The sequence below is a fragment of the Prionailurus bengalensis genome, chromosome A3 (assembly GCF_016509475.1).
Source record: "Prionailurus bengalensis isolate Pbe53 chromosome A3, Fcat_Pben_1.1_paternal_pri, whole genome shotgun sequence".
Classification (NCBI taxonomy): domain Eukaryota; kingdom Metazoa; phylum Chordata; class Mammalia; order Carnivora; family Felidae; genus Prionailurus; species Prionailurus bengalensis.
In genome coordinates, this window is record NC_057354.1 from 26,598,673 (window position 1) to 26,626,019 (window position 27,347).

Here is a 27,347-nt window from a genome sequence, read left to right on the forward strand (position 1 = left end):
TCTTGTCATTAAAAACGTTTATTCAGGATGTGTACCAACATGGAAAATGTGATATACTATTAAGTGAAAAACAACATATGAAATTGTATACATTGCATTATTAAAATATACAAAGACTCCTATCTTTAAAAAAGATTGAAATTTAGTGGGGCACCTGGCTGGCTCAGTCAGTAGAGTGTGTGACTCTTGATCTCAGGGCTCTAAGTTTGAGCCCCGCATTGGGGGTAGAGATGACTTAAAAATAAAACCTTAAAAAAATAAAAAAGCTTGAAATTTAAAAATAATTCATATATCCAGTATCTGCCCACTTCCCATCACCTTCAATGCAATGGTCCTTGCCTGAGCCCCACCACCTGGCTTGTATCCCAGCACCAGCCCTGCATTGGTCTCCATGCTTCCACCCTCCCACCTTTATTCCACATGCAGCTAGAAGGGTCCCTCAAACTATAAGCAGATCTTGATCCTTCTCTGTTCAGAACCCTGCAAAAGCTCCCCATCTCTCCAAATAAAAGTTTGGACTTTACCACTGGCTTCCAGCATATAGGATCTTGCCTGCTCTGATCTACTGCTCTGTTCCCTGCCTCAGTCCTGCCATTCCAAACATGCAAGCTCCTTGCCACTCTTCACTCAGTCATTCCAGCTTCAGGACCTTTGCACCTGCTGTTTCCTTTGCCTGGAATGTGCTGCCTCCAGATATCTGAATGAGTGGCCCCTTCCTTCTTTCTGGCAGCTCTTGGGAGAGGCTTTACCTGAACTCCTCATCCAGAACAGCACTGCGAACACCCCAGACCCTTTATTTTTCTTCATAGCAGTTGGTCAGTACCTCCCCCAGTACATGTCTTCATTGGGTCGTGTACTTACTACAATGCAAATCCCTTAAGAACAGACTTTATGTCTGATTCTCTGCTGAATCTCTAGTACCTAACATACAGCCTGGCACATAGTTGGTGACTCGAATGAAAGAATGTGGGAATAAATACCGAAATAACTACAAGCCTCGTGTGGGCTTTGTTTTTGGGTGATTTCTCCTTCCCCAAAACCTCCTGGCGGTAACAGACCCATAGCAGGAGCCCAGTGGGAACTAAAGTGGCTGATCATTCTCCCATCTGAACCCCGCTCCCCCCGCCCCACTGCGTAAAGTACATCCTGTGAACTGGAGGCAGTAAGGGGGGGGGGGGCTAATGGTAATTGCTTTGGGAGGTCAGATCCTGGCTTAACACCACCAGCTATGTGGCCTCGAGAAAATTATGAGAATTTTTTCGAGTGTTAGTTTTTCCCTGTGCAGCAAGAGAAGGATATTAACAGTTCCTACGCCCAGGGCTGGAGTGGGGGCTAAATTCCCATAAAGCACTTGACAAGCACAGTGTTGGCACAGAGTAGGTGTGCGACAACAGGCCATCAAATTAATCAGCAGCCATATATGCACCTTTGGTTCTTTCTAGTTTACAACGTCCTCTTATACATGCTTTATCTGATTTGAGGTTTTCAACAACCCCGTCGGTTTTTATCACCATTTTTATAGGTGAGGCAACTGGGTCAAAGAGGAATAGAGTGCCTGCCTGTGGAACACAACTGAATCTGACTACAACGCTGGCATCTTCTCGCCAGAAACACGAGTTGTTACCACTGCCAACGCTAATCAAAGTGATCTGGATGGCCCATCAGAGCCCCAGACTCTAAAGCGTGTGCCTAGTGTGAGGTTGTGAACAGCGAACAAATTCAGCACACAAAACCAGAAGTGAGCCGCCCCTCCCCAGCGACCCCACAGAGGCAGGCGTGCACAGGCCCCTGCACCCGTGAGTGAAGCTTGTGAACAAGTCTGAACAGACAAGCCATCTCTCAGGGTCCACCCAGGATTTAGAACATCTCACATTTCCCAAGCCCTTTCTCTAGTTTCTCTGCTTCAAGTCGGGCAGCAGCTCCAAGCAGCAAAGGCCACCTTTGGTGTTTGAAATCCTTATTGCTCTGCAACCTCTGGCCTTGACAAAGACAATGTTTCTTCCCAAAGGTAACTTAAGGGAGAAGCCCTGCATGGAGCTCTGGGCTTGGCTCTCATTAGACTCTCCTCCACCTTCCCAGGATTGAAGGCCAAGGGAAGGCACATGGCAGGGAAGACACCAGCAGGTGTTAGCCATGAATTTTAGAACCACAAGGCCAAAACATCACAGAATCTTAGGAGTCATGGATTATCACAACTGTAGCATCTGAAAGTCAAAAAAAACCCCAAAAAACAAACAACAACAAAAAAACCCCACAAACAACAATAACAACAAAAACAAAAAAACCGCACAATGTAATACTTTAAGCCTCATGGGGTTGGCAGAGATTTTATCGGACAGGAAAGGGCAGATTGGGAATCTGATGGCTTCTGGGTCAGGGGTATCTCCTACCTGGTCAGAGGCTTAGCAAAAGCTCCCTTGTGAGAATATGGCCTCAGAGCTCCAGCCACAGGCAGGAGGCTGCGGGGACAGGTTTTGGATAGCAACTTAATGGCAAAATTCTACAACCAGGTCCCTTAGGACACAGATAAAGGAGGAGAGGGCAGCCTTCAGAAGGATGCCGCCAGGCCATCCACTGCTGGTCCCTGGTGATACGCTCCAAGATCTCGATGGAGCCAGGTTTGTGGCAGGTCACCAAGCACCAGGAGACTCTGAGAGCAATAGCATGATGGTCTCGTTTGATGGCAGGTGCTCCTTACTTGGAACGTGCTGTGTGGGCAGCACTCCGTGTCTGCAGCAGAGCAGTGCACAGCATCATGATTCCTAACTTCTACTTGCATAGTGTTTATAATGAGACAAGTGCTCATGCCCCAGTGAGCATGGAAATGGGCTCGGAAGAGGGGTAGATGATGGCTCTGGCCAGGCAGTGGGGTTGGCTCTGACCCAGTCTAAGGGCTACTTTGGGGGTCAGCTGGAAAAGGGGTCAATACAACCGCTCCACCCCTGGCCTCATCCTCATTCAAGGTCACTTTAGATACCTACAGTAATGAACTTCACTGATTTTTAAAAATGAGGGAGAGTTCTAGGGTAGTCATGACCTCATATCAAAACTATAAGAACCTCTGTCTCTCTTTATATAAAAAAATCACTGAGAAGAGTTCAGCCCCCTAGGCTGCTCAGAGCAGGGCAGACCAAAAGATGGAGGTCAGACTGCTTTGCCAGTGTGAGAAATCCCCAGGAGAAACAGCAGAGGCACACAGGGACTAGAGACGCTCTGGCTCGGGAGCCTGAAAGCCCTGTGCCCCGGGAGATGGAGTCCTCCTCCTCCAGAAGTCCCTGGTGCTTTCCTGTCTCTGGCGAGGGGGAAGAGCTTGCATCCTTGGGAATCGGTCCTGGGAGCACTGCTGGCTGTCAGGCCTGGCAAGTGTGACCAGCTTAGACTGGTGACATGCTCCAGCCAGGATCAGAACTCATCCCGCAGCTGAGGGGGCTTGTCCATGCCAAAGAAAGAGGACAGCTTCCCTTGGAGGTCCCGTTCCCGCTTCACGAAGGCGGTGAAGGAGGAGACACAGTTGCCAATAAAGTGGTCGGCTTGGCCAAGGATGTACAGGTCGATCTGGGCCACTTCGGGCTTCAGGCTCACCACCTTCACCTGGAGGAGGGAGGGCAAAACGTTTTCACCAGGGTGGCTGCAGGCAAAGGTGGCCAGTCTGGCCAAGGCCTGCAGCCATACCCCCAGCTTTCTTCCCCTGCACAGAAGTGCCAGACACAAAAGGAGGTGCACAGAGGATTCAGACATGGGGTCGGGCATTCCGCCGGCAGTGTTGCCCAGATGCTGTCTCAGCACACCCCCACATGGCACACCCTTCCCCCACTGCCAGCCTCAGCTCCAAATACAGCATCATTCACCCTCTAGTGTGGTTCCTTCACTGGTGTGGTTCCCTCTGCCTGGAGTGTCTTTTTCCTATTCTAGTTCAAGGCTCAGCTCGAGTTCCACCATTCTCATGAAGCCCTAGGCCAGCAGGTGTGGCTCTCCCCATCAAACTGTGATCTGATCACATAGGGCTCCACCCATCCTGTTCTGCTGCCTGGATGCCTCTGAGCCCCAAAGTCTTGTTCAATCTGTCCCCGAGATACTCCCCAAAAGTGACCCCTTCTCTTGGTGGACCATCACTCCAGGGGCCCAGCCACCACAATCTCTTACTTCCTCATGGGTCCCCTCACTGCCTCTGTGTGTTTACCACAGAGCAGCTGGAACCAAAGAGCAGCAACTTTTTCTCTGTCCCTCCCTCCACTGCAAGTTGAACACCCTTAAATGGTGCCCTACTTCTCTTCAGATGAAGATGAAAAATCTTGAATGTGGCCTACAAGGCCCTGTCCAAGCCACCTCTCCACCTCTCATACCTTCCCCCATCATCCCTTGAGCTCTAGCCACTATCCACCAGGCCCTTCCTGCCTCAGGACCTTTGCATGCACTCTCCCTCTGCTTGAGGCATTCATCTTTTTGTCTGCTTCTTACCTGACCCTCACTGCAGCTCCAGTCTCACCTCTGCAGACCCTGGTCTAGGCCAGGGTCCTCTGCTCTATACTCTCACAGAACCACATTCCTTTACTTTGGAGCACACATCTCAGCTTGTAGTTTTCACTCTGATTAAGATCAGCCTCCTGCACTTGATGGGGCCAGGCTGTGGTGGTCTTCTTGTCACTGCTGGCTGGGGCCTGTCTCAATAAATATCTGTTGACTGGACACAGGAATGAATGAGCCCCTGCCTCTCCTCAAGCTCCCGGACCTCTCTTGCAGCATATATTAGAGTTCTGTGCAAAGTCTCTTTTCCTGAGTCTAGACTGGGAGTCTTGGAGGGCAAGACTACATCTTATTTATCAGCATCCTCAGCTCAGCAGTGGCCCAGCCTAACGGAGGAGCAAGGGTGGGCTCTGACCCCATGGACAGAGGGGTTGAGGAGTAGGCAAGGACGACAACAGTGGCACATGAACAGGAAATAGAAAATGGCAAGAGACTTAACGTGTAACAAATATATCAACTCTAAAAACTCACGAAAAAACTCCCAGGGACTCTCCAAATGCTTCAACTTAGTACAGAAGTGGGGGTGTGGGCAGAGCTGGGGCTGAAAGTGCTTTGCTGTCACACAGAGATTTCTGATCTAACAAAAATCATCATCTTGCTATTTGGATGGTAGCAGAGAAATAATACTAGTATAATCACGGCCAAAATCCCCCGAATAATTCCACCCACGCCCTGAAACTTACCCGCTCCGTGTCATACCCACTATCATTAGCTTTGAGACCTCCTGGGTAAATTCTATCCCTTCTTGGGACTTTGGTTTCCTCAGCTATAACATGCAGGGGCTGAGCTGGAGGAGCCCCGAGGTCTCCCAGCTCTGATAATCTTCTAAAAAGCGGGTGGGAAGGAGGCAGGCCAGGATGCGCTGACTTGGCACCTTCTTTTCAAGTCAGGGCTTCCTGCTGGTGTCTGGGCTAAAAGAGAGAAGGGAGCCCCTCACATAAAGCCAAGGGTTCCCACTGTTAGAAAGCAAACCTTTTAAGGTCTGTGCAGGTGTTTAGGGCTTTCATTCATTCCACAAAACCTTACTGAATGCTTGGTATTAATTCAGTCACTTTATTGATATTTCTTACCTACCCTCCACTGATAGAGCACCAAGCACATCCCACTCTTATGTCACACACTGAATATTTACTATTCACCACTTCCTTAAGCATTTACGAAGTACAAAAGAGCATTCCCTTTATTCATCAACCACCTACTCCTACTATCAGTGATGGCTAACTTTATTGAGCACTTGTTTTGCACTGGAATGGTTTTATTTTCTTCATATCTGATCTTCACAATCACCCTATGAAACAGGACTACTCTCAGTCCCATTTTACAGAAAACGAAAGAAGTACAGAGAACTAAAGTAACTTGTGCAAGACTGCACAATGAGTAGCACCCAAGTTCTCTGGCTCCAGAGTCCAGCTCTTAATCTGTTACACTGGATTTCTCCCAAGGGCCCACTCTTTAAGCCCTTATTCAACAGTCACCGAGTGTCTACTGTGTTAAGCACTGACCTAGACAATGGTGACGGCAAGGCCTCTACAAGCTGAGGAACAGAATGGTGAGTCAGCCTCTGATCCTGCCTTCAAGAAGCCACAACGTTTGGGAAGAAGTGGGACGTGTTTCTAGTCTCACACAGACTAGACAGTGCCTCGAGAGCAGCTGTGATAAAATACTGTGACAGCTCCAGTAGGGACACATTAGCTACAAGAATGCAGGGGAAACCGGAGAGAATGGGCCAAGGTGTTTGGGCCAGGGTTTGAAGGAAGGATAGGAACCGGAGCGGAAATGCCTAAGTGTCAGAAGGACATAAAGCACGTAGAGGGAGCCGTGGGGCCACCCTGGAGCTTTCTTTGATTCCCTTCCCGCCGCACCCCCACCGGGCCCACACACACCTTCCCTTTGAAGAGTTCTTGGATCTCGGGCACATAACTCTCAGAATCCGTGGCAATGTAGACGGACCGGGCGTTCAGCGCTTCCACCCAGAGCTTCACGGCCCGTCTGATCTCCTTCAGGTCAGGGAGGCACATGGTCACGGTGAGAGGGGCCGCCGTGCTGCGGCTGTAGCCCACACACTGCGGGGAGGCCATGAAGTGGGAGCCTGCGGTTCCGTCCTTCAGCATGGCGCAGGCGTTTTTCTGCAGTGTTGAAGGGGGACAGGGTTAAAGGCTGCAAACGGCCCGGGACCCCAGGGGCAGGAGCCACTAAGTGGAGAAAGGCTGTGCAGAAGCTGCATTGTGTTTTTTAAAAAAGCACCGAGGGAAGAGGGAAACGCATCAAAACAGTAACCGGTTACTGCCGTGTAGGGGCGTACTGGCTTTTTACAAAATATTTTTTTCTTAGTTCTACTATATTATCTGGGAACTCCAGTAGAATTCTGAGCCGTGGTGGTGATAATGGGCAGCCTTATCTGATTTCTGACTTCAGTGGGAACACTTCTGATAGCTCCCATGAAGTACATGTTTGCTGTGGGTTTCGGAGAGATAGCCTTTATCAAGTTAAGGTGGGTCCCTTCTTTCCCGGTTAGTTAAGAAGTTTTTCTTTTCCTTGCTTTTCTTTTTTTTTAAATCATGAATGAGTGTCAACTTTCATCAAATACTTTCTTGGCCTCTATTGAGATGATTATGTGATTTTTCCTCTTTGGGTGCTAATACAGTGAATTACATTCCTGGGATGAAGTTTACTTGTGTTACATGCTCTTTAATATGTTATTGGAGTTTACTTGCTAATATTCTACTTAGAATTTGGGCATCTGTGTTTGTGACAATGGGCACTATCTACTCTTCTGAATTGACCTCATCTGAGTTTGCTTTAGTGCTATGCTAGCTTTATAAAAAATGGCATCTTCTATCTTTTTATGTTCTAAGCACATATGGACAGAAACTGTTTCTTAAAGGTTTGGCTGAAACCATTCACAAGATATTTTGGGCCAAGATACTCCGAGCCTGGCTCCTTTTCTTTGTGGAAGGAGGGCAGGAAGGGAGTCAAGGGCATACGCGTGTGACTACAGTTGACCCTTGAACAACACAGGGGTTAGGGACACTATCCCCGACCCCATGCTTATAATTTTTGTCAAAAACCTGCATATAATTTTTGACTTCCCCAAAACATAACTACTAATGGCCTATTGTAGACCAAAAGCCTTACTGATAACATAAATAGTCAATGAACACATATTTTGTATGTTATACGTACCGCGTACTGTATTATAACAAAGGAAGCTAGAAACAAGAAAAAGTTACCAAGAAAGTCGTAAGGAAAACACAGGTACAGCACTGCACTGTACAAAATCAGCATTTCAGTGCCCCTGCGCAGTTCAAACCCAAGTTGTTCAAGGGTCACCTGTACTTCCTCAATGGACTCTGAGTGAATTTTGATCTAATTTCTATACTCGTCAGTATTTTTCAAGTCTTCCACAATGAGCATTTCTAATATACATACACACATACATCTTCTGGTGTAAATTAAGGAGACTGTCTACGTTGCTCTGTTATTTCCACACAGAAGATAATCTGATGAGGTTTCTGCATATTTAAGCAGCCTCCGAATTTGGAGAATGACATCTTCATTTCTTGGGGGCCCCACCCAATCTCCAGAGCTTGTTTTTCAACAGAGTCTACTGGCTAAACGCTGAGCTGGACCAGAGGACTCTGAGCTGCGGGTCTCTCTCTGGCTTACTGCCTGACTTGGAGTCTACCTTGATGTTTCTTTTTCCATCTGCAAAGGACGGACAAAAATGGCAATTGTCAAAATGAGGGTTGGCAAGTAAGCACTCTGGAGCCACATTTCGGATGTGCCTATGGCAGGATCATGGAATACAGTACCAAACTTGGCTGAATGAGACCTCTTTGCCCTGCCTGGGACTCGGTGCAGTGGGTTCGGTGTTCAACGCCCACAGGCACGGGCCCTAGTCAGGGACACGTCAAGCCAGCCATGGGAGGAAGGGAGAAATTACCCAGTCAGAGCCAATGCGCAGGTGAATGCCCACGTAGGGCCGGATGAGATGGGCGCGGATGTGGGCCTCTGCCGTCTTCACCATCTCGTCCGACCATACCATGTACTTTTGGAGTGGCCTATGCTCCTCCAGGACGGGGAACTGGGCCGGCGCCCCTGGGAGGGCGAGCACTGGATGTTCCTTTGGAGAAAATCTAGACATGAGACAGAATGAGGGGAAGTCAGATGGAGGACGCACAGAGAGCTGGCCGCCACCCCCACAGGAAAGAGGATGGTGTCGCACCATGCCCCAGAGACCCTGTGGAGGGGCCCCTCTAACATGCAAGAAGCACGAGAGGCTGTGAAACCCCAACGGGCTGATAAGAAACCGTGGCGGCGACAACAGGCACAATATGTAATACTGTCCCGTCGCACGGAATTTACAACCCTCTTTGCTTGTTTAACAATTAAAAATTTACAGTAGAGCATTCCAACCTTTTGTATGTCACGCTGGCTTCCAATCTGTGGTGTGGTAATTCACTGTGGGGTGGGGTGTCTGGGCCTCGCCTCTGCCCTTTTACCCACATGGCGGGACTGGGACACACAGCTGCTTACAGAGGGCCGTGGACAGAACATGCTCACAGGGAGTGGGTACACTGCGTGAGAGCATCCGCTCAACATTTCACACATATTTGCTGACTGCCTACTATGTGCTGGGGCCCAGGGGGAGAACGAGACAGGCACGTCCCTACCTTCACGGAAAGCACCTGATGTCTGCAGATGCCCTCGTCACACCCTCCCGAAGGTTCTCCTTCACCCTTGTCAACTATGGACCTTGTAATTATTTCACCTTGTCTTCTCTGCTAGACACAGGCTTCTGAAGGCGGTGCTTCCGTGTGCTGGACAGTGTCTGGCACATGGAAGAGCCCAGTAAGTGTTTGTTGACTGAATGAGGAGCAAACCTGTTTTCCCTCTTCAGCTAACCCCAGAGTCTGTCCTAGCAACACGACACATCCTGCTGGTTCCACAAGCCTGAATGCACTTTCCGGCTCCAGATCTCTGTATGTTTCTTGCCTCGACCTGGACTGCCTTTCCTCTGTCAGCCAAAAACCTTTTCTTAAAACTATGAAATAGGCACAGCCACTCTGGAAAACAGTCTGGCAGTTTCTTATAAAACCAGACGTGCGGGGTGCCTGGGTGGCTCAGTTGGTTGAGCGTCCGACTTCGGCTCAGGTCATGATCTCACGGTTTGTGGGTTCGGGCCCCGCGTCGGGCTCTGTGCTGACAGCTCGGAGCCTGGAGTCTGCTTCGCATTCTGGGTCGCCCTCTGTCTCTGCCCCTCCCCCACTCATGTTCTGTTTCTGTCTCAAAAATAAATAAACATTAAACAAATAAACAGACAAACAGACATGAATTACCATATCCCCCAGCAATCGTACTCTTGGGCATTTATCCCGAAGAAATGAAAACCTATATTCACACACAGACCAGTACATGAATGTTCACAGCAGCTTTACTCCTATTAGCCCCAAACTGGAAACAACTCGAACATCCAACAAGTGAAAGGTTAAATAAACTGTGGGATATCCCACCATGAGATACGAACCGGAGATATCAAGGAACAAACCACTGAGACAGGCAACAATTTGGGATGGATCTCAAGGCAATTAGGCAGCGTGAGAAAAGCCAAGCCCTCAATCTTACATACTGTGTGACTGCATTTACATAACATTTTTGAAATGACAAAATAGAGAACAGAAGTGGAGAAGAGATTAGTGGTTGCTAGGGGCTAGGGTGTGCGTGCACATGTGGGCATGCATGCGTGCGTGCGTGCGTGTTTAGGGACATGGATGCAGTTATAAACTGACCACAGAGAATCCTTGGGAAGTTAGAATCGCTCAGGTGTTCTGTGATGGTAGACACACAAACCTACCTATGTGTAAAATTTGTGTAAAATTTGTGTAAAATTGAATAGACCTAAACATACGCACAAACCTACAAACATGAACATAGAGAAGCGAGTACAAGTAAAACTAGGAAAATCCGGATACAGTGGGTGGGCTGTGTCAATGTCATCATCCTGGCTGTGACACTACACTACAGTTTTGCAAAACGCCAGCTTTGGGGGAAACTGGGTGGACGGGATCTGGGACCTCTTCGCGGTCTTTCTTTTTGTTGTTGTTTTCTTGTCTTTGTATTATTTCTTACGATGTGTGACTCTATAATTACCTCCATAAAAATCTCAATGAAAAATTAGGTATCTCAAAGCATACAGGAAAATACAGAGAATAATTTTACAACCCACATACCCACCACCCAAATTAGCAGATGTTAATACTTTGCTCTGTTTCAGGTTTTTTTTTTTTTTTTTAAAAAGAAAGACCAAAATAAAAGGTCTATCCTATCATCTCTTTCCCTCCTTTACTTCCTCTTCCCAGAAGATATTGTGGTTTTGTGCATGACTACACTTTTACTATTTGTACAAAAAGGTATTATTTTGTGTGCTTTTTACACAGTGTAATCGTAAAGGCACAGGCTGCCGAGCCAGACAGCCTTGTTCTAATGTTGACTATGCCACCTACTAACTTAGACAAGTGACTTAACCATTCTGTACATCAGTTCCCTTATCTGTATAATAGGGTTAATTATAGCTCCTAAGTCACAGTGCTCTTGAGCAGATTAAATGGATTAATATAAGCAAAGCATTTAGAACAATACTCGGCATATAGAGAGCTCTTAGGAAATTCTATTGCCATCATTATTGTCATATTGCGCGAAACCCACCACAACTTTTTAGAAATTCGACTTTATGTTTTAGAGATTTGGCCACGTTGATCATGTTAGCTTCTCTTGAAATCTTCCATTTTGCACGAATAAACACAAAAGCTGTGGTGGGCACGCCCCTTTCTTCACACCCAACCCAAACACCTCGTTCTGCAACCACCTCCCAACCCTCCAAGACCAGTCGCCACTCCCAAGCCTCAGCTCCTACAGGAGGGCTCCCTGTCCCACTGCTCTGCTGCCTTCTGCACACTGATGTGCTCGACAGCCATCTTCCCTGCTCTCACGTCAGCCCACGAGGGTAGGAGTCTGGGCAGTCATGCTCACCGTGAGTCCCACACACTCTGGTCCAGGGCCTATGCCAAGGAAGCAACAATCAAGTGTTTGCTGACATCCTGGCTCTTTGTTATAATAATTTTATACATATGTGCATGTGAATCATTTATCGAGCCTTATTTTTTTTTTTTTTTTAATTTTTTTTTTCAACATTTTTTTTTTAATTTTATTTTTGGGACAGAGAGAGACAGAGCATGAACGGGGGAGGGGCAGAGAGAGAGGGAGACACAGAATCGGAAACAGGCTCCAGGCTCCGAGCCATCAGCGCAGAGCCCGACGCGGGGCTCGAACTCACGGACCGCGAGATCGTGACCTGGCTGAAGTCGGACGCTTAACCGACTGCGCCACCCAGGCGCCCCTATCGAGCCTTATTATGCAACAGGCAATGTTCTAATTGTTTTACATGTATGAACTCATTTGATTCTCACAAGAGCCCTGTGAAGTAAGCACTATCGTTATTCTTTTTACAGATGAGGAAATCGAGGCACAGAAAGGTTAAGTAACAGGCCCATGGTCACACAGCTAGGAACTGGTGAAGCTAGGATTTGAGTCTGGGCAGTCTGCTCCAGAACCTGTGTGGGTTGTGTGTGTGTGTGTGTGTGTGTGTGTGTGTGTGTTTATTTTTGAGGGAAAGAGAGACAGACAGAGAGAGAGAGAGAGACAGAGAGCAAGTGTGTGTGAGTGGGGGAGGGACAGAAAGAGAGGGGGTCAGAGGATCTGAAGTGGGCTCTGCGCTGATGCCTTGATGTACGGCTTTCCTTTTTTTTTTTTTTAAGTTTATTTATTTTGAGAGAGAGAGAGAGAAAGAGAGAGCGAGCGAGCTGGGGAGGGGCAAAGAGAGAGGGAGAGAGAGAATCCCAAGCACATGATAAGTTGTCAGCATGGAGCCTGATGCGGGGTTTGACTCACAAACCGTGAGATCATGACCTGAGTCAAAAACAAGAGCCAGATGCTTAACCGAATGAGCCACCAAGGTGTCCCCAGAACCTGTGTTAACTATGCACCTCTCTCTCAGCCCCCCAGTGCCATCAACGAGCCCCTCAAAGGCCAGGTCTGGGTCTTGTTTCTGATCACCAACCCCTAACACAGGGGGTACAATCAGTACCTTTAGAATGAATGAATGAGTGGATGGGAAGAATTCAAGGGTCTTACCAGAAAGACCAGGCCAGGCTGTCAGGGGTCAGAGGAAAAAGAAGTGAGTATGAGCTGAACACCTACTACTGCCAGGCCCTCAGCCAAACTCCTTTTAGATGTCACCTCAAAAGATTTTAAAAGGAAAGCCAGAGTTTGTGATCTCCCAGGGAGGCTAGAACACTAGGATAAATCAGGATCTGTGCTCACTCTGCCCTCTTGGAGAGAACCTGCAGTTGACCCTTCGTGATTTCTAGATTTGGAATGTCCCTCCCCTCTCCTTAGAACTGGACTGGCACATGGTTGCACCACTGGGACATCAGCTCTGAGCAGTCAAAGCACCAAGAAGCTGAGAATGATGTGTTTATTTACTCCCAATGAGAGAGGAAAGTGTTGTTTGGAAAGCAAGGGAACGTTAGGGATCTTGTTTGGAAAGAAAGATTGACTAGCTCCATATGCCTGAGTGCCCTAGATCAGGCCCTTAGCCTGGTCACTGTCCAGCTGAACAAGGCATATGCTCTTGTTGCTGGGTGCAGTAAACGTCTGGGGTTCTTCTCCCCACCCCTACCCCCGACCCTACTCTACTGAGATTCCCCCACCAAGCCAGGGTTTCTGTATGCACAGCATCCACTTATGTGCCCAGATTACATCTGTGGGACAGTGGATGAACACCATGCTGAGTACAGAGGATGCAGGGACGCCCTGCACAAGGCAGGGCCTTGCTCTTAATGTTCCTATCTTGAAGGACTATCTTTCTCTCCCGCTCTTTGCCTGGCTGGCTCCTCATCCTTCGAGTCTCCGACCTGCCAATTACATGTCACCTCTTTAGGGCCTCTCAGGAAGGCTGCAGCCTGGAAGAATAAGGGCTGACGTGAGAGCAGGGAAGACGGCTGTTGAGCACATCAGTGTGCAGAAGGCAGCAGAGGAGAAGTGGGACAGGGAGCCCTCCTGTAGGAGCTGTGGCTTGGGAGTGGCGACTGGTCTTGGAGAGCTGGGAGGTGTTTGCGTTGGGTGTGAAGAAAGGGGCGTGCCCACCACAGCTGTTGTGTTTATTCGTGCAAAATGGAAAATTTCAAGAGAAGCTAACACAATCAATGTGGCCAAATCTCTAAAACATAAAGTCGAATTTCTAAAAAGTTGCAGTGGGCTTCACGCAATATACCGACGATGGTGGTGATGGTGATAGAATTTCCTAAGAGCTCCAAATACTGGTTACCTTCATGCCATGAGAATGGTTCAGCATGATGGTCCACAGTCTTCCAACAGCAGACGTGCAATAAATGTCTGTTGAATTAAACCTCCACCAGGGGATTCAGACTCAGAAGGAGCAGAGCTAGAAGGATTCTCAGAAATCACCTAGTGGGGAAGAAATACCTCTTATCCCTTCTCCTAGAACCCGATTTTTAGCTGGACATATGGGAGCCCCAAATAAGATTTCTGTCCTTCTTGCAGCTAGGTATAGGCCATGTGTCTAAGAACTAGCCAATGAGATTCAAGAAGGGTTGTATGGGACTTCTAGAAAGGTTCCTTAAAAAGGTGAGGCTGTGGCCCCCTTCTGCCCTTTTTTCCTTCCAGCTGCCTGTGGCAAGGATGTAATGGCTGGAGCTTCCACAGCCCTGTGAGGGGACACTGAGGATAAAAGTCAGTACTGGGACGGCTGGGCAGAGAGACGGGAGCTGCCTTCCAGCCGTGGGTTGCATACCCTAGTGCTTCTCTTACTTAAGAAAACAATACATTTCTGGGGTGCCTGGGTGGCTCAGTCGGTTCAGCTTCCGACTTCGGCTCCGGTCATGATCTCATGCTTCGTAAGTTTGAGTCCCACCTTGGGCTCTCTGCTGTCAGCACAGAGCTTGCTTTGGATCCTCTGTTCCCCTGCCCTCTCTTTGCCCTCCCCTGCTTGCCCTCTCCCTCTCTCTCTCTCTCAAAAATAAACATTAAAAAAATAAAAAATAAAACATTAAAAAAGAAAGAATACATTTCTATCTTGTTAATCTGCTGTTATTTGGGGTTTTCTGTAACATGTAGCTTAAATTATGCCTGATACACTTAGATCTGTGGCCATCCAAACTGTCAGTTGTTACACAAGAGAATTACTGGTTAAAGGCAGTGGGGGAGGGGACCAGAGCCCATCCAAGCAGGCTCTGCACTGCCAGCCTCGTGGGACTACAGGCACTTCTTAAGAATTCTGAGGAACAGTATGGAAGCCACTGATCTTGCTCCCCTCCTTCATTTTACAGTTAGAACACTGGCCAGGGAAGGGAAGCAATCTGCCTACTCATACAGTAAGCCAGGGAAGAGCCTGACCTTTTCCAATGCCGTTCTCCCTACACTCATACCCGCGGGCCCAGAGGACAACTTTCTACAGTGAGCAAGTGTCCGCTATTTTAGAAAATGTTTAAAATATGTATACTCGCCAGCTCACCCCTACAAAGCACTCAGGCTTCTTATCAGACCGCATCAGCAGGGCCTACAAAGCCCAGCACAGTCTGACCCCTGCCCGCTTCTCCAATCTCCTTGTGTGTGGCAGATCAATTCTTCAAATCGCCTTTCACTGGGTGGGCTCTATGTCTCCTCCCAACAGCATGGAGCAGAAGTGACACTGTCCCGGTCACCAGGCCCAGGCTTTGGGGGCCAGCAGCTTCTACTTCCCACCTCTTGGAACACTCATTCCCTTGGATGCATCCTCAGCAACCTGGCTGATATGCTGTCACAAGTCCAAGTCACATGGAGAGGTCAAGTGTACTCACACCAATCAACTACCCCAGTCGAGCTCCCAGGTGACAGCCAGCATTACCTGCTTGCTAGCCATGAGCGAGCCCTTGTGGACGCGCAGTCCAGCTGAGCTTTCAGACTCCAGCCCCAGCTGAAAGCTGACCAAAAAGCAAGACATGCCCAGCTAACCCAAGTGTCCATCAATAGATGAATGGATAAACAAAATGTGGTCTGTACATACAATAAACTATTTAGCCTTAAAAGGACTAAAATTTTTGTATATACTACAGCACAGACAAGACTTGAAGACCTTATACCAAGTGATATAAGCCAGGCATGAAAAGACAAATATCATATAATTCCACTTATACGAGACTTAGAACAGGCAAATTCAAAGACACAAAAATTGAATAGAGGGATGGGCAGAGGTGTGGAAGAATGGGGAGTAGTGTTTAATGGGTACAGAGGCTCCATCTGGGGTGATGAGAAAGTTGTGGAGATGGACGGTGGTGGTGGTCACACAATTCACTGTGCTTATTCTACTGAATTGTACACTTAAAAAAGTGGTTACAATGGTAAATGAATAAATAACACACACACTCCAGTGGCACAAATACACATATATACACCATGGTAACCATTTTTTGAAATCTCACATTTTTATGTTTAGAACTAATCCTGCCAGCAATATTTACTAACCTAGTGAATACTGATATTAATTACTCTTCAGAAATGATAAACAATACTCAATTACAAATTATATGCAGTAATTTCGTTTTAAGTTAATCTGTATAGGTAAGTAGATTTGTATAAAAGTATCTGGAGGGGTGGCTGGGGGGGTTCAGTCGGTTAAGCATCCAACTTTGGCTCAGGTCATGATCTTTGGTTCATGAGTTCGAGCTCTGTGCTGACAGTGTGGAGCCTGCTTGGGATTCTCTGTCTCCCTCTCTCTCTCTGCCCCTCCCCTGCTCATGCAACGTGCTCTCCCTCTCCCTCTCTCTCTCAAAAATAAAAATTAAAAAGACATTTAAAAAAAGCACTGGAGAATGGAAGTACATACATCAAAATGCAAAGAGTGTTTTTTGACGGGTGGTGGATTAGGAGTAAATTTAATTTTCTTCTTTATTAAAAAATTTTTTTAAAATCTCCCACCAAATCTGTGGTGGGTATTCTAAAGGATACTTACACCAAGAAATTTGATGTTTAACATGAATTGAAACTTTGTACAGTTGGGATTCTATAAAGAACATGGAAAATCAAAGAACACAAGAACTGCCTTGCTGAGCCCAGTCAACCCACAGAACTCTGGGAAATAATAATACACTGCTGTTGAGCCACTAAGTTTTGGAATGGTTTATTATGCAGCAAAAGACAACGGCACAGTCTCCCATTCTCCTCCTCGCTCACTCCACACCAGCCACACTGGTCTTCTGTCTGCACCTTGATCATACTAAGCTTGTTCCTGCCTCAGAGCCTCTGCTCTCCGTGTCCCCACCATGAAGAACTACCTTTCTCTCCAGCTTTTTCCACGGATGGGTCTTTTTCTTCAGGTCTCTCATGGACTGAATGCTTGTGTCCCCCCAAATCCATTGTTGAGGTCCCAACCCTCAAGGTGATAATATTAGGAGGTAGGGCATTTGGGAAGCAATTAAGTTTAGCTGAGGTCATAAGGGTAGAGCCCCCATAATGAGATTAGCGCCTTATAAGTGAGCCTGTTCTCACTCTAACATGTGAGGACACAGCAGAAAGGCAGTAAGCCAGGGAGATCACCAGAACCCAATGCAAGAACCCAATACTGGCATCCTGTCTCAGACTTCCCAGCCTCCAGAACCACGAGAAATAAACACCTGCTGTTTACACCCCTAGTCTGGGGGCGCCTGGGTGGCGCAGTCGGTTAAGCGTCCGACTTCAGCCAGGTCACGATCTCGCGGTCCGTAAGTTCGAGCCCCGCGTCAGGCTCTGGGCTGATGGCTCAGAGCCTGGAGCCTGTTTCCGATTCTGTGTCTCCCTCTCTCTCTGCCCCTCCCCCGTTCATGCTCTGTCTCTCTCTGTCCCAAAAATAAATAAACGTTGAAAAAAAAATTTTTTTTTAATAAAATAAAATAAACCCCTAGTCTGTGCTATTTTGTTATAGCAGCCTGAGCTGACTGAGACAAGGTCTCACACACAACATCTGTGTGTGTCTTTCATAGTACTTTGTCTTCTGGAATTATCTTCTGTAAACGCTTATTCACTGTCTCTCCCATTAGACTCAGCTCCATCAGGGCAGGGACCTTATCTGTCTTATTCTTGCCAGTATCCCCAGTGTCCAGACCAGTACTTGGCACCCAGCAGGTGCTTCTTAAATAAGGGGGGGGAGGAGGGGAGGGGAGGGAAATCTGGCTGTAAAGCCCAAGCTTTCCCAAGCCATCATGCAATTCCTACAACTCAGTGAACTCAAACAAGATGGTGAGGCACTGAGCAAGTGTTTTAGCAACATTCCCTGACTGATGCATCCATGCAGCACTGTACCTTCTCTTCCAACCAGGCTTGTGTGATATTTCTGGTTTTCTGGAATTTGCTTTGGAACTACTTTTGGAGCTGGTGTCATATACTTTTTTCCTGGCACTTTGTCAATAGGAGAAAAATCTCCACCCTTGGAGGGCAGATCTACCTTTTGGCAATAGCTCCAGGTCACTCAGAACTGAATAGGAAGAACCAAGTAGGTGATCAAATGGGAATGTCCTAGACCAACCATGAGGGAGGAGTGGAACCTGCCATGACCAAGTGTCCTCAGTAGCTCCTTAATTAGCTCGGAAGTCCCAAATGGGAATTGCCACCTGTTCCAGGCACAGCTGTTTTCTCCATAGTGATTAAGAATGGGTGCTCTGGAATTAGACTGCCTGGGTTCAAATCCTAGCTTTGCCACTTCAAGCTGTGTGACCTTGGACACATGATTCCACTCCTCTCTGCTTCAATCTCCTTAAGTGTAAAGCACAGAAGACAATAATGCCTGTCATACAGACTTGTGGAAGTATCGAGTAAGTAACCTTAGAAGACTTAGGTAGTGAAAGGAAAACTTGGAACAGTGTTCGGTACACAGCAGGCACTAAATAAACAGTAGCTTTCTCATCTATTAAAGAGTTACATTTGGACTGCAGCTGCCCTCTCACCAGCTCAGTTACCCTGGGCAAGTTATTTTACCTCACTGAGCTGTTTCCTTACCTGCCAAATGGAAATTGATCATAATACCCACCTCATGAAGTTTCTCAAAGGCTTGTATGAAATAAAGCATGTGAATAACAACAGTAACAGCTAACATTGGTTGGCCCCCTACTATGTGCCATGCGCTCTAAGCTCTAGGAAGCAGATACCATAGTGCTCCTTCCATTCAGGCCAGACAGCTGGAGAGGCTGCTCAGGGTCGCCTGAGAAAGAGGCAGGGGTGAATCAGAGCCCAGGTCTGACTTATCATGAGCGTGACTCCTTTCTCTACATCAGTCTGTCCTTGGTCTACTGAATGCCAAGTGCTGTGACCCTGTGTGAATTCATATGTCCCTCACAGCTCCCAACCTGTCTGACTTTCAAGCCCACGTTCATTCCTGCCATGCTCTAGCATCAAGGCAAGCGCACTCTGATAGTTATCATCATTGTAACCAGCCTGTGGCTCCCTGAGGGCTGAGGCTGGGTCTTCTTCATTTTTATATATCACCTCTGGCTTTTGAGCACTATGTCTCATACATGACAGACGCTCTATAAATATTTCACAGCCTGTGCCTGTGCCCTGCTAACCTATTTTTTTTTTAATAGGGCCTACCGTAGCACAATTAATAAAGCACATCCAATTATTATCTGGATGACATCATCTCTCAGTCTGCACCTGAAGCTGCTTTTCTCTAGACGCTGCTTCCAATTTTCACCTTGTGAGGAGGAAGGTTAAGAGGGGAATGATTCTCACGCCTAGAGGAGGAAATCGGGACCCATGTGACTGCACAATAATCTTTTTATGACATCCTTTATCGGCCGATAAACTCTTGCTCAACCTTGTGGCAGGTCAACGTCCCACCGTGTCAGGCGTTGAGATGGGAACAGATCACACAGGATCCCAAGTTCAACAGATAGAACGGCTGCACCTTTGGTCTCATACATCAGGGTGTGGTGGAGGGGAAGAGGGTCAGGAAGGTGCTGAATGCTCATGGGCCCCAGGCCCCTCCCTTAAACCCAGCAACACTGCCCCCTCCAAGTACCTCTGGATCCACTGGTCTTTGTAGGAGGCGCTGAAGGAAATGCCTGCAAAAAGCTCGGACTTGTTGAAACTCACATGAAACTGATCCCAAAATGGACCAAAGGGATTTCCTTCCTGCAGAAAGAGAGTGATCAAAGGCTTACTGAGGAGGGAAAGCCCTTTGGGGATGGGGCCAAGGAATTGTGGGTGGGGGAACTCTGGTGGACTAGACACAGGTTGAAACATCTCATGGGATGGCCCAATAGGAATGCCACTTTGTAAAGCCTAGGCTGGAGACCTGAGGAGAGCAGCTGGGCCTCCAACCTGGTTTTCAGCAGGAAATGTTCACCAGTGTCTAAAGGAGTCTTTCCTCCTTTACATGCCATATCCCACTGAAGCTGCAGCATTGGTGGGGTAAGTGGGGAGGGAGTGAACCTTGGATTTGGGCCTTGGATCTTGGACTAGAGCTTCCAGAGACTTTTAAGACCAGCTAATACAACGCCCTTCTTCTTTTCTTTTAAATGCTTTTTAAATTTATTTTAAGAGAGAGGAAGAGAGAAGGTGGCGCAGAAAGAAAGGGAGAGAGAATCCCAAGCGGCCTCCAGGCTGTCAGAGCACAGCCAGATATGGGGCTCACTCTCATGAACCATGTGTGAGATCACGTCCTGAGCTGAAATCAAGCTCAACTGACTGAGCCACCTGGGTGCCCCTCAATGCCTGTATTTTCAAGATGGAAACCAGGGTCCAGACAGGGTAAAACACTTGTCCAAGGTGAGGCCAGTGCTGGGGCTGTAAGCCAAGTCTTCCTTTCTCAAGTTTTGTGGCTCCTCCAACCACCCTCCCCAGACTTTAGCATAAGCACCTACAGACATACTGGGGATTGTCTTATTCCCAAAGTGCCAGAAAATTATAAATTTCTCCTGATAAAATATGACAGCTTCTTATTTACCCACTGAAAGGCAGGAAAGTATACAAGTTAAGAGGGTGGACAATGGAGCCAAATCACCTGGGGCTGAATCCCAGCTCCACCACTTGTTTGCTAATGTAACCCTGGGGAAAATACCAAACCTCTTTGTGTTACACTCATGTCCTGTCTATAAAATGGGGATATTAATCGTACTTCCCTAGTGGAGCAGTTTGAGGAGTAACTGGGTTAACATGTGTAAAGCTCTAAGCATGGTACCTGGCACGTAGTAAGTGCCATATGGGTATTAGTTATTATTACTGATGTGGCACTTCACAGTTTACAAGCACTCTTACACCTGACCCTCATGACATTTATGAGTGAGACAGAGCAGGGATTGGTGTCTTTATTTCGCTGGTAAAATAAAGTCTCAAGGGAATCAAGGAACTCTGCCCAAAGTGACACTGCTGACAAATGTCACAAATGGGACTTAAATCTCCATCTTTCTACTCTAAGCCCTTCTAGTGCCATCCCCCACATATTGCCATCACAGCGTCTCAGGGGCCTAGAGGACGTGGAACAGGCATAAAGGGTCCCCCAGACCCACCTTCATGGGGCACGTCTTCTTATCAGGGCTTCGCTGGGCTGCCACCTCAAAGCAGTATGCCACTCGCCTCTCAGGGGGCCAATGAGTGGGTGCCAGCTTCTCCATAAAGTCCTCCAGGCTGATGACCCGATGGTAGGCCTGGAGGGGCTCCAGCTTGAAGTACTTCTGGTAAGACACATGGAGCTACAGGAAAAGGTGGAAAAGGAGAGGCAGAGGTCCCTCTTCAGTATCCTAGTGGCTCTTTTAAAGACATTTAATAAAAGCATGCATCCAAGACCCAGATAACTCAGACTGTGAGCCAATGAAAAACTTTTAGGAAAGGACACCAAACTTAGAACGGAAACAGGCTGGGAGAATTTATCTGCAAACTAACAAAGAAATAGTAACACCCCTTGTGTTCAAAAATGCTTGCTGATCTAGATGAAAAAAGACATAGGCTGTAAGAGAAAATGTGAGCAAAGGAGAGGAGTGAACAACTTACACAGCAAAGAAAACCCAAATAGCCAATACACTCAAAAGATATACAAACTCACTAGTAATTAGAAAAAAAACAAATTGCAATTACAAGACCACTTCTCACTCATTAGACCAGCAAAGATTTAAAAGCTTAACTTTAGGGGCTCCTGAGTGGCTAAGTTGGTTAACCATCTGACTCCAGCTCAGGTCTCACGGTTTGTGAGTTTGAGCCCCGTGTGGGGCTCTGGGCAAATACAGTAATTTGCTCAGAGCCTAGAGCCTGCTTTGGATTCTGTGTCTCCCTCTTTCTCTGCCCCTCCCCAGCTTGTGCTCTCTCTCTCTCAAAAATAAATAAATAAACATTTTTAAAAAGCTTTATTAAAAATTTTTTTTCACGTTTATTTATTTGAGAGAAAGAGAATTCCCAGCAGGCTCCATGTTATCAGCTCAGAGCCCAACATGGGGCTCAATATTCTGAACCGTGAAACCTGAACCAAAATCAATAGTCAGACGCTCAACTGACTGAGCCACCCAGGACCTAAAAACTTAACTTTAGTTTTTGGAAAGGATGTGGGGAAACAGGGACTGCTGTACCTGGCTGGTAGTCAAAGTATACGTTTTGGAACAACCACTTTAGAATGCAATTTTGCAGCATCTACTAGAATTTAAAATGCTCCTTGCACCTCTATGTATTTTCCCTAGAGAAGCTCTCCCACTTTGCATCAGGAGATGGGTGCAAGGATGCTCAGTGCCGCAGCAGAAGTACAAGAAAGACCTTGGAAGGAGTCACACTGAAGACACTATATCCATGACAGTGGTTGCCTCTGGGACTGGGAGGGGAGTGGGACTAGCCTCCGGAGCCATGTGAGGCTTTATCTTTTAACAACTTCATCTGTAATAATATTTTATTTCTTTTATTAAAAAAAAAAAAAAAGAAAGATGAAGCAAAGAAGAAAATGTTAACAACGATCACTTCTAGTGGTAAGTACATGGATGGTGACTGTATTAATCTCTGTATTTTTCTGGATTTAAAAAAGTTTTTTAGAACACCATGGAATAAAGATGTAGACTTTATCCTATAGCTCAGGGTTCCCAAGCATGTTCCACTAGTTCAGGAGAATAAAGAGTTCTGCAATCAAAAGGCTCCAGAGTTATACAGACCTGGGAAACACTGTGTTGAGCTGATTTCTTTACTACAGGACTTTGCAGTATGGTAATATGTAGTTTGAATCTCCAGTTTGGGAGGCTGGGGTATTGAGAATATAATTTCCCAAGCTGATTTAACCACTGCACCCTTCCTTCACAAGCCATTGGCATTCCAACAGACTTTGGGGCACTTAACCATTAGCAACTAGGTCTTGCTGAAGGATTTTAAACAGAAATAATAGGAGATTTGCCTCTTAGATCACTCTAGTGGCAGAGGAGAGAACATATAGATGGTAAGATTAGAGGAGGAAGAGGAATCAGGAGGCTACTGCAACGATTCCTTTATTTGTTCAAGTACTCATTCAACATATATTTTTGAGCATAAGTCCAGGTGAAGATGGAAGACATGGACAGGTTAGGAGAGGTAAAGGAAGATGAAGTAGCGGGTAAAAGGAGGTATTCAGGATGACTTCTAGATTCCTGGCATGGTATCCAGGTGAATGGAGGTAACATAAACTAAGGCTGGGAATACAGAAGGTGACACAGGTTTGTGAGGGAAAGATGCCAAGTTCAGTTCTGGCTTTGTGAATTTGAGGTATCTGTGGGACATCCAAATAGACTCAAGGGCTTAGGAATTAGAAACACAGGCTTGTGATCAGAGGAGGATCTGGGCCTCAGGTAAGTTGGGAGGTACGTGGAAAACAGTGAAAGCCACAAGATTTAACAGAAATTTACAACAAAGCAAATGATGGTAATAACAGCGACTAATATTTATTGAGTGCTGACTTAGTATGCTCATCATATTTCATGGACTTGCTCATCTAATTCTAAGAGGTAGGAATATAACTATCTCCAATGTACTTATGAAGAAACCCAGGCAGACAGAATCCAGATAACTCAACTGAGGTCACAGAGCTAATACCCAAACAGGAGGAGGAGACACACTAATATTTAAACAGTGAGTGGAGAGAGAAAAGCCTCCAATACAACACAAAGAGGAAAATGCTGAGAGGTCAGGGCTAAAGCAGGAATAGGCTGTGTCTTAGAAGACAGGAGAGTAGGGACGTTCAGGAAGGAGAAAGGCTCACAGGACCAGGTGTCACCAGGAGAATAGCTGAGGGAAAGACTGAGAAATGACACCTAGATTTGGCAATTCTGAGGTCCCTGGTGACCTCTGTGAGAACAGCCCCAGTGGGGAAGAGGAGAGTAATTGGACGGGTTGAGTAACCCAAAAAAAGCAAGAAGTAGAGACTCGGAAAGATTTTTGGCTGAGAAGACAAAGCCAGAGAAAGAAAACAAGCCAGAGTGAGATGAACAGACAATGTCTAAACTATAACACTGAGTGCAAAAAATCAGCACATCAGTGGCTCCCAGTTACTGAGGACTTCCTATGTCCTACACAGTTTGCGTTGATGAACTTAGTTGATTCTTTTTTAATTTTTTTACATTTATTCATTTTTGAGAGACAGAGCACAAGTGGGGGAGGGGCAGAGAGAGAGGGAGACACAGAATCTGAAGCAGGCTCCAGGTTTTGAGCTGTCAGCGCAGAGCCCAACGTGGGGCTCGAACTCACAAACCGCGAGATCATGACCTGAGCCGAAGTTGGACGCTTAACTGACTGAGCCACCCAGGCGCCCCTATGAACTTAGTTGATTCTAAGAGAGAGGCATACAATGTTCAAGGCATGCTACAATCACTCACTCATTATGGGAGGTGGCCACAATTACTATCAGCCTCTTTTAAGGATGAGGAAACTGAGCACAAAGAGATCAAGTAAGTACTCTGTCCAGTCTACACAGCCAGTAAGTGGCAAAGCCAAACTATGATCTCAGGTACTCTGGCTTTCAACTTCTGATAAAAACCTCTCTAAATATAGGCATGCAGAAGAAAAAAATAAAAATAAATAAAACCTACGCAGAGAAAAAGCTGTAAGAATGAAATACAGTGTTTTGTACATACTAAATATCGTTTTTTAAAGTTTATTAAAAACTTTTAAAGTCAGTTCATCAGATTAATTCAATTCCTACTGCCAAACTCTGGGGGACACAGTGTGAACAAAGACAGACATAGGATCAGTGGAAGACATAAATAAAAAGCAAGGAATTAGAGGCTGTTGAGTATCACTGTGATGGGGTGAGGCAGCTCTGGAGCCAGACCACCTGGGTTTATGGCCTTGGACACATTATTAACTAACCTGTGCCTCAGTTTCTCCTTCAGACTGACACTAGCATCCATCACCCTTTGACTAATGGGATGCCCAGAGGCTGGGACCAATCAGGGGTGGAAATGGAGCTTTAAGTTCCTATCACAGGCTCTGGAGTCAGACGGACATGAGCTTGAGTTCCAGCTTACACTACTTATAAGCCGTGTGACTTTGGGCAAGTTACCTAACCTCTGGGAACCTGTTTCCTCATAGGCATGTAACGAGGGAGAAAAGAGCTAGTCCTCCTGCAGTGCTCAGGACAGTGCCTGGCAGACCGAAGGCACTGGATAAGTGTTAGCCAGGTAGCCAGGGAAGACAGTTCTGGGTGGGGAGCAGGGCAGGCTCAGAGGAGTGGGAGGTAAAGCCCAGAGAAGGACATGGGGTCAGGAGGAGGTAAGCAGGATTGGGGTAAGATGGACAAGGGCTAAGGTCAGTGGGAGGTACTCACATTGGTGAAGGGAGGCTTGTGATGCTGGTACTCAATCCAAGGGGGTACAGCCAAGGTGCGGTTCAACAGCTTTGCAAAAGCCAGGGAGCCCAAGAAGTGATCGGCCTGGTTCCCGAAGCGCCCTGGATGGTATATGGTGGTTGAGGTGAGGCCTGGGGCATGGAGGGCATGGGGCATGCAGGGTCCAGAAAGGACGCAGAGCCAGGGGTGAGGAGGACCGGGACACCAAGGAGAGCCAGGGGAGCTGGCAGCATAGGATCCAGGTGTGGACTCCTGGGTCTGACAATCAAGGCCCTTAGGTCCTACCCCTCTGCCTCAGACCTTCCAGGTGCCTTGGTGTTCCCAAACATGCTCTACACTTTCCATCCTCACCCCATGCCTTTGCTCCTGGGGTTCTCTTATCCAGGATTGCCTTTCCACCTCTATCTCCACTCACTTGTGTGTGAAAGGGGCAACTCCAGTGCCTCATTCACTGGGATCCTTTCACCAATCCTCTGCTATCCTGAATCCCCTCCTCTGCCTCCCACCTCAGACTGGAGTTATTTCCGGTTCTTCACTTTTCCTCAAATGTCCTTTCTCACTTCCTGGCCTTTGTACTGGCTGTGTCTTCAGCCTGTAAATACCTTGGGGGCCTGGGGTGAGGACCCTATCTGATTCTTTTCCTTGTCCCTAGCATGACATCCATTCATTCATTCCACAAATAGAGAGACGCCACAATGTGCCAGGCTCTCTGCTTGGTACTGGAATACGGGATTGAGCAAGAAGGATAAGGTCTCTGCCTTCGAGGCAATCACAGTCCAGCTATAGAGACATTAAACATGTAAACAAGTATACAGTGACACATTCTGATGATTTCAAGACAGAAAACGTTTGGTGATTGATAGACAATAAAGTGGAGATTATTTGCATCGAGGTCAGCGAAGCCCTTTCTGGTGACATTTAAGATGCGACCTAAGAATGGGAAGGAATTGATCTGGCAGAAGTGAAGGGGAAGGTGTTCCAGGCAGAGGGAATAGCACAGGCTTCAGGACCTGATTATGTGTGGAAAAACAGAGAGGGAATAAACAGTGGCTGCAGCTGGAGGACCTGGGGAGAAGGGAGTGGTGGTAATGATGCGCAGAGAGCCAAATCATCAAGATCTGCAGGGTCTGAAAAAGAAATGACTTCTACGATGACAATCCACCACCCCATTTAAATTGCACCCCTCAGCCAGCTTTTAGATTCCCCCTTGCTCTTCTCTATTTTATTTTCCCACGGTGTTCATCCTCTTCTATGATACTCCACATAGTTACTTATTTTTTATGTGTATCTTTTATCGTCTGTCTTTCCCCCGCTAAAATGAAGGTTCTACAGGGGCACGGCGTTTTCTAGCTTATCACTGCTGTATCCGCAGAGCAGAAAACAGGGCTGGACACAGAGTAAGGGTCCTATAAATACTATTGGTTGGTGAAAAAATCGTCCAGAGCCAACGTTGAGTCAGTCATATCAAGTCCTGCCCCAGCAAACTCCATTTACTGAACTCTGGGATGGCTTAGACCTTGCACAAGACACATCACCTCTTCCGGCTTCAGTTTCCTCATCTGCCACATTGGAAGGCTGGACACAGAGGTCCCTCAAGGCCACTGCAACTGGGGTAGGGAGGCGAGGAGCAGGCCATGCCCTGCGCTGGGTTTCTGTCCTGGACATGTCAAGGTATCTCTGAGTGCCTCAGAAGAGGGCCTTCTCCTCTCTGGGCCTCAGTTTCCCTATTTGAGCAGAGGGCTCGGGAGGCCTTACCCATGCATGGGCAGTAGAGCAGGTAACCGGCCGGGTCCCAGGAGCCCGCGGGCAGCCCCGGGAGCGGCAGAATCAGAATCAGGAGAGACACACGCAGCAGCAGGGGCGACGGTGCCCACGCGGCGGCGCCCATGTCGGCTCCGGAGCCCGAGCGCGGGGTAGCCCACAGGCGGGGACAGAAGGAGGGGCGCGAGCGTCC

At 47.3% G+C, this 27,347-nt stretch overlaps 1 protein-coding gene across 2 annotated transcripts; it reads right to left on the reverse strand.

Annotated features, from left to right (window-relative positions):
• On the reverse strand, positions 1-27,281 carry POFUT1 (protein O-fucosyltransferase 1). Of its 2 annotated transcripts, XR_006300791.1 has the most exons (8): positions 27,149-27,281; positions 25,373-25,494; positions 21,120-21,302; positions 19,631-19,743; positions 8,468-8,660; positions 6,408-6,650; positions 5,208-5,435; positions 3,480-3,591 (listed from the first exon to the last, which is right to left on the reverse strand). XR_006300791.1 is itself a non-coding variant. In XM_043602612.1 (7 exons), exons 1-7 carry the CDS (start codon positions 27,279-27,281, stop codon positions 3,403-3,405), a joined length of 1,176 nt encoding a protein of 391 aa, XP_043458547.1. In that variant the 3' UTR covers positions 1-3,402. The 2 variants fall into 2 exon arrangements, 1 of the variants encoding a protein (XP_043458547.1); XM_043602612.1 differs by lacking the exon at positions 5,208-5,435 and having other exon boundaries at positions 1-3,591.
• Positions 27,282-27,347: the final 66 nt, after the last annotated feature.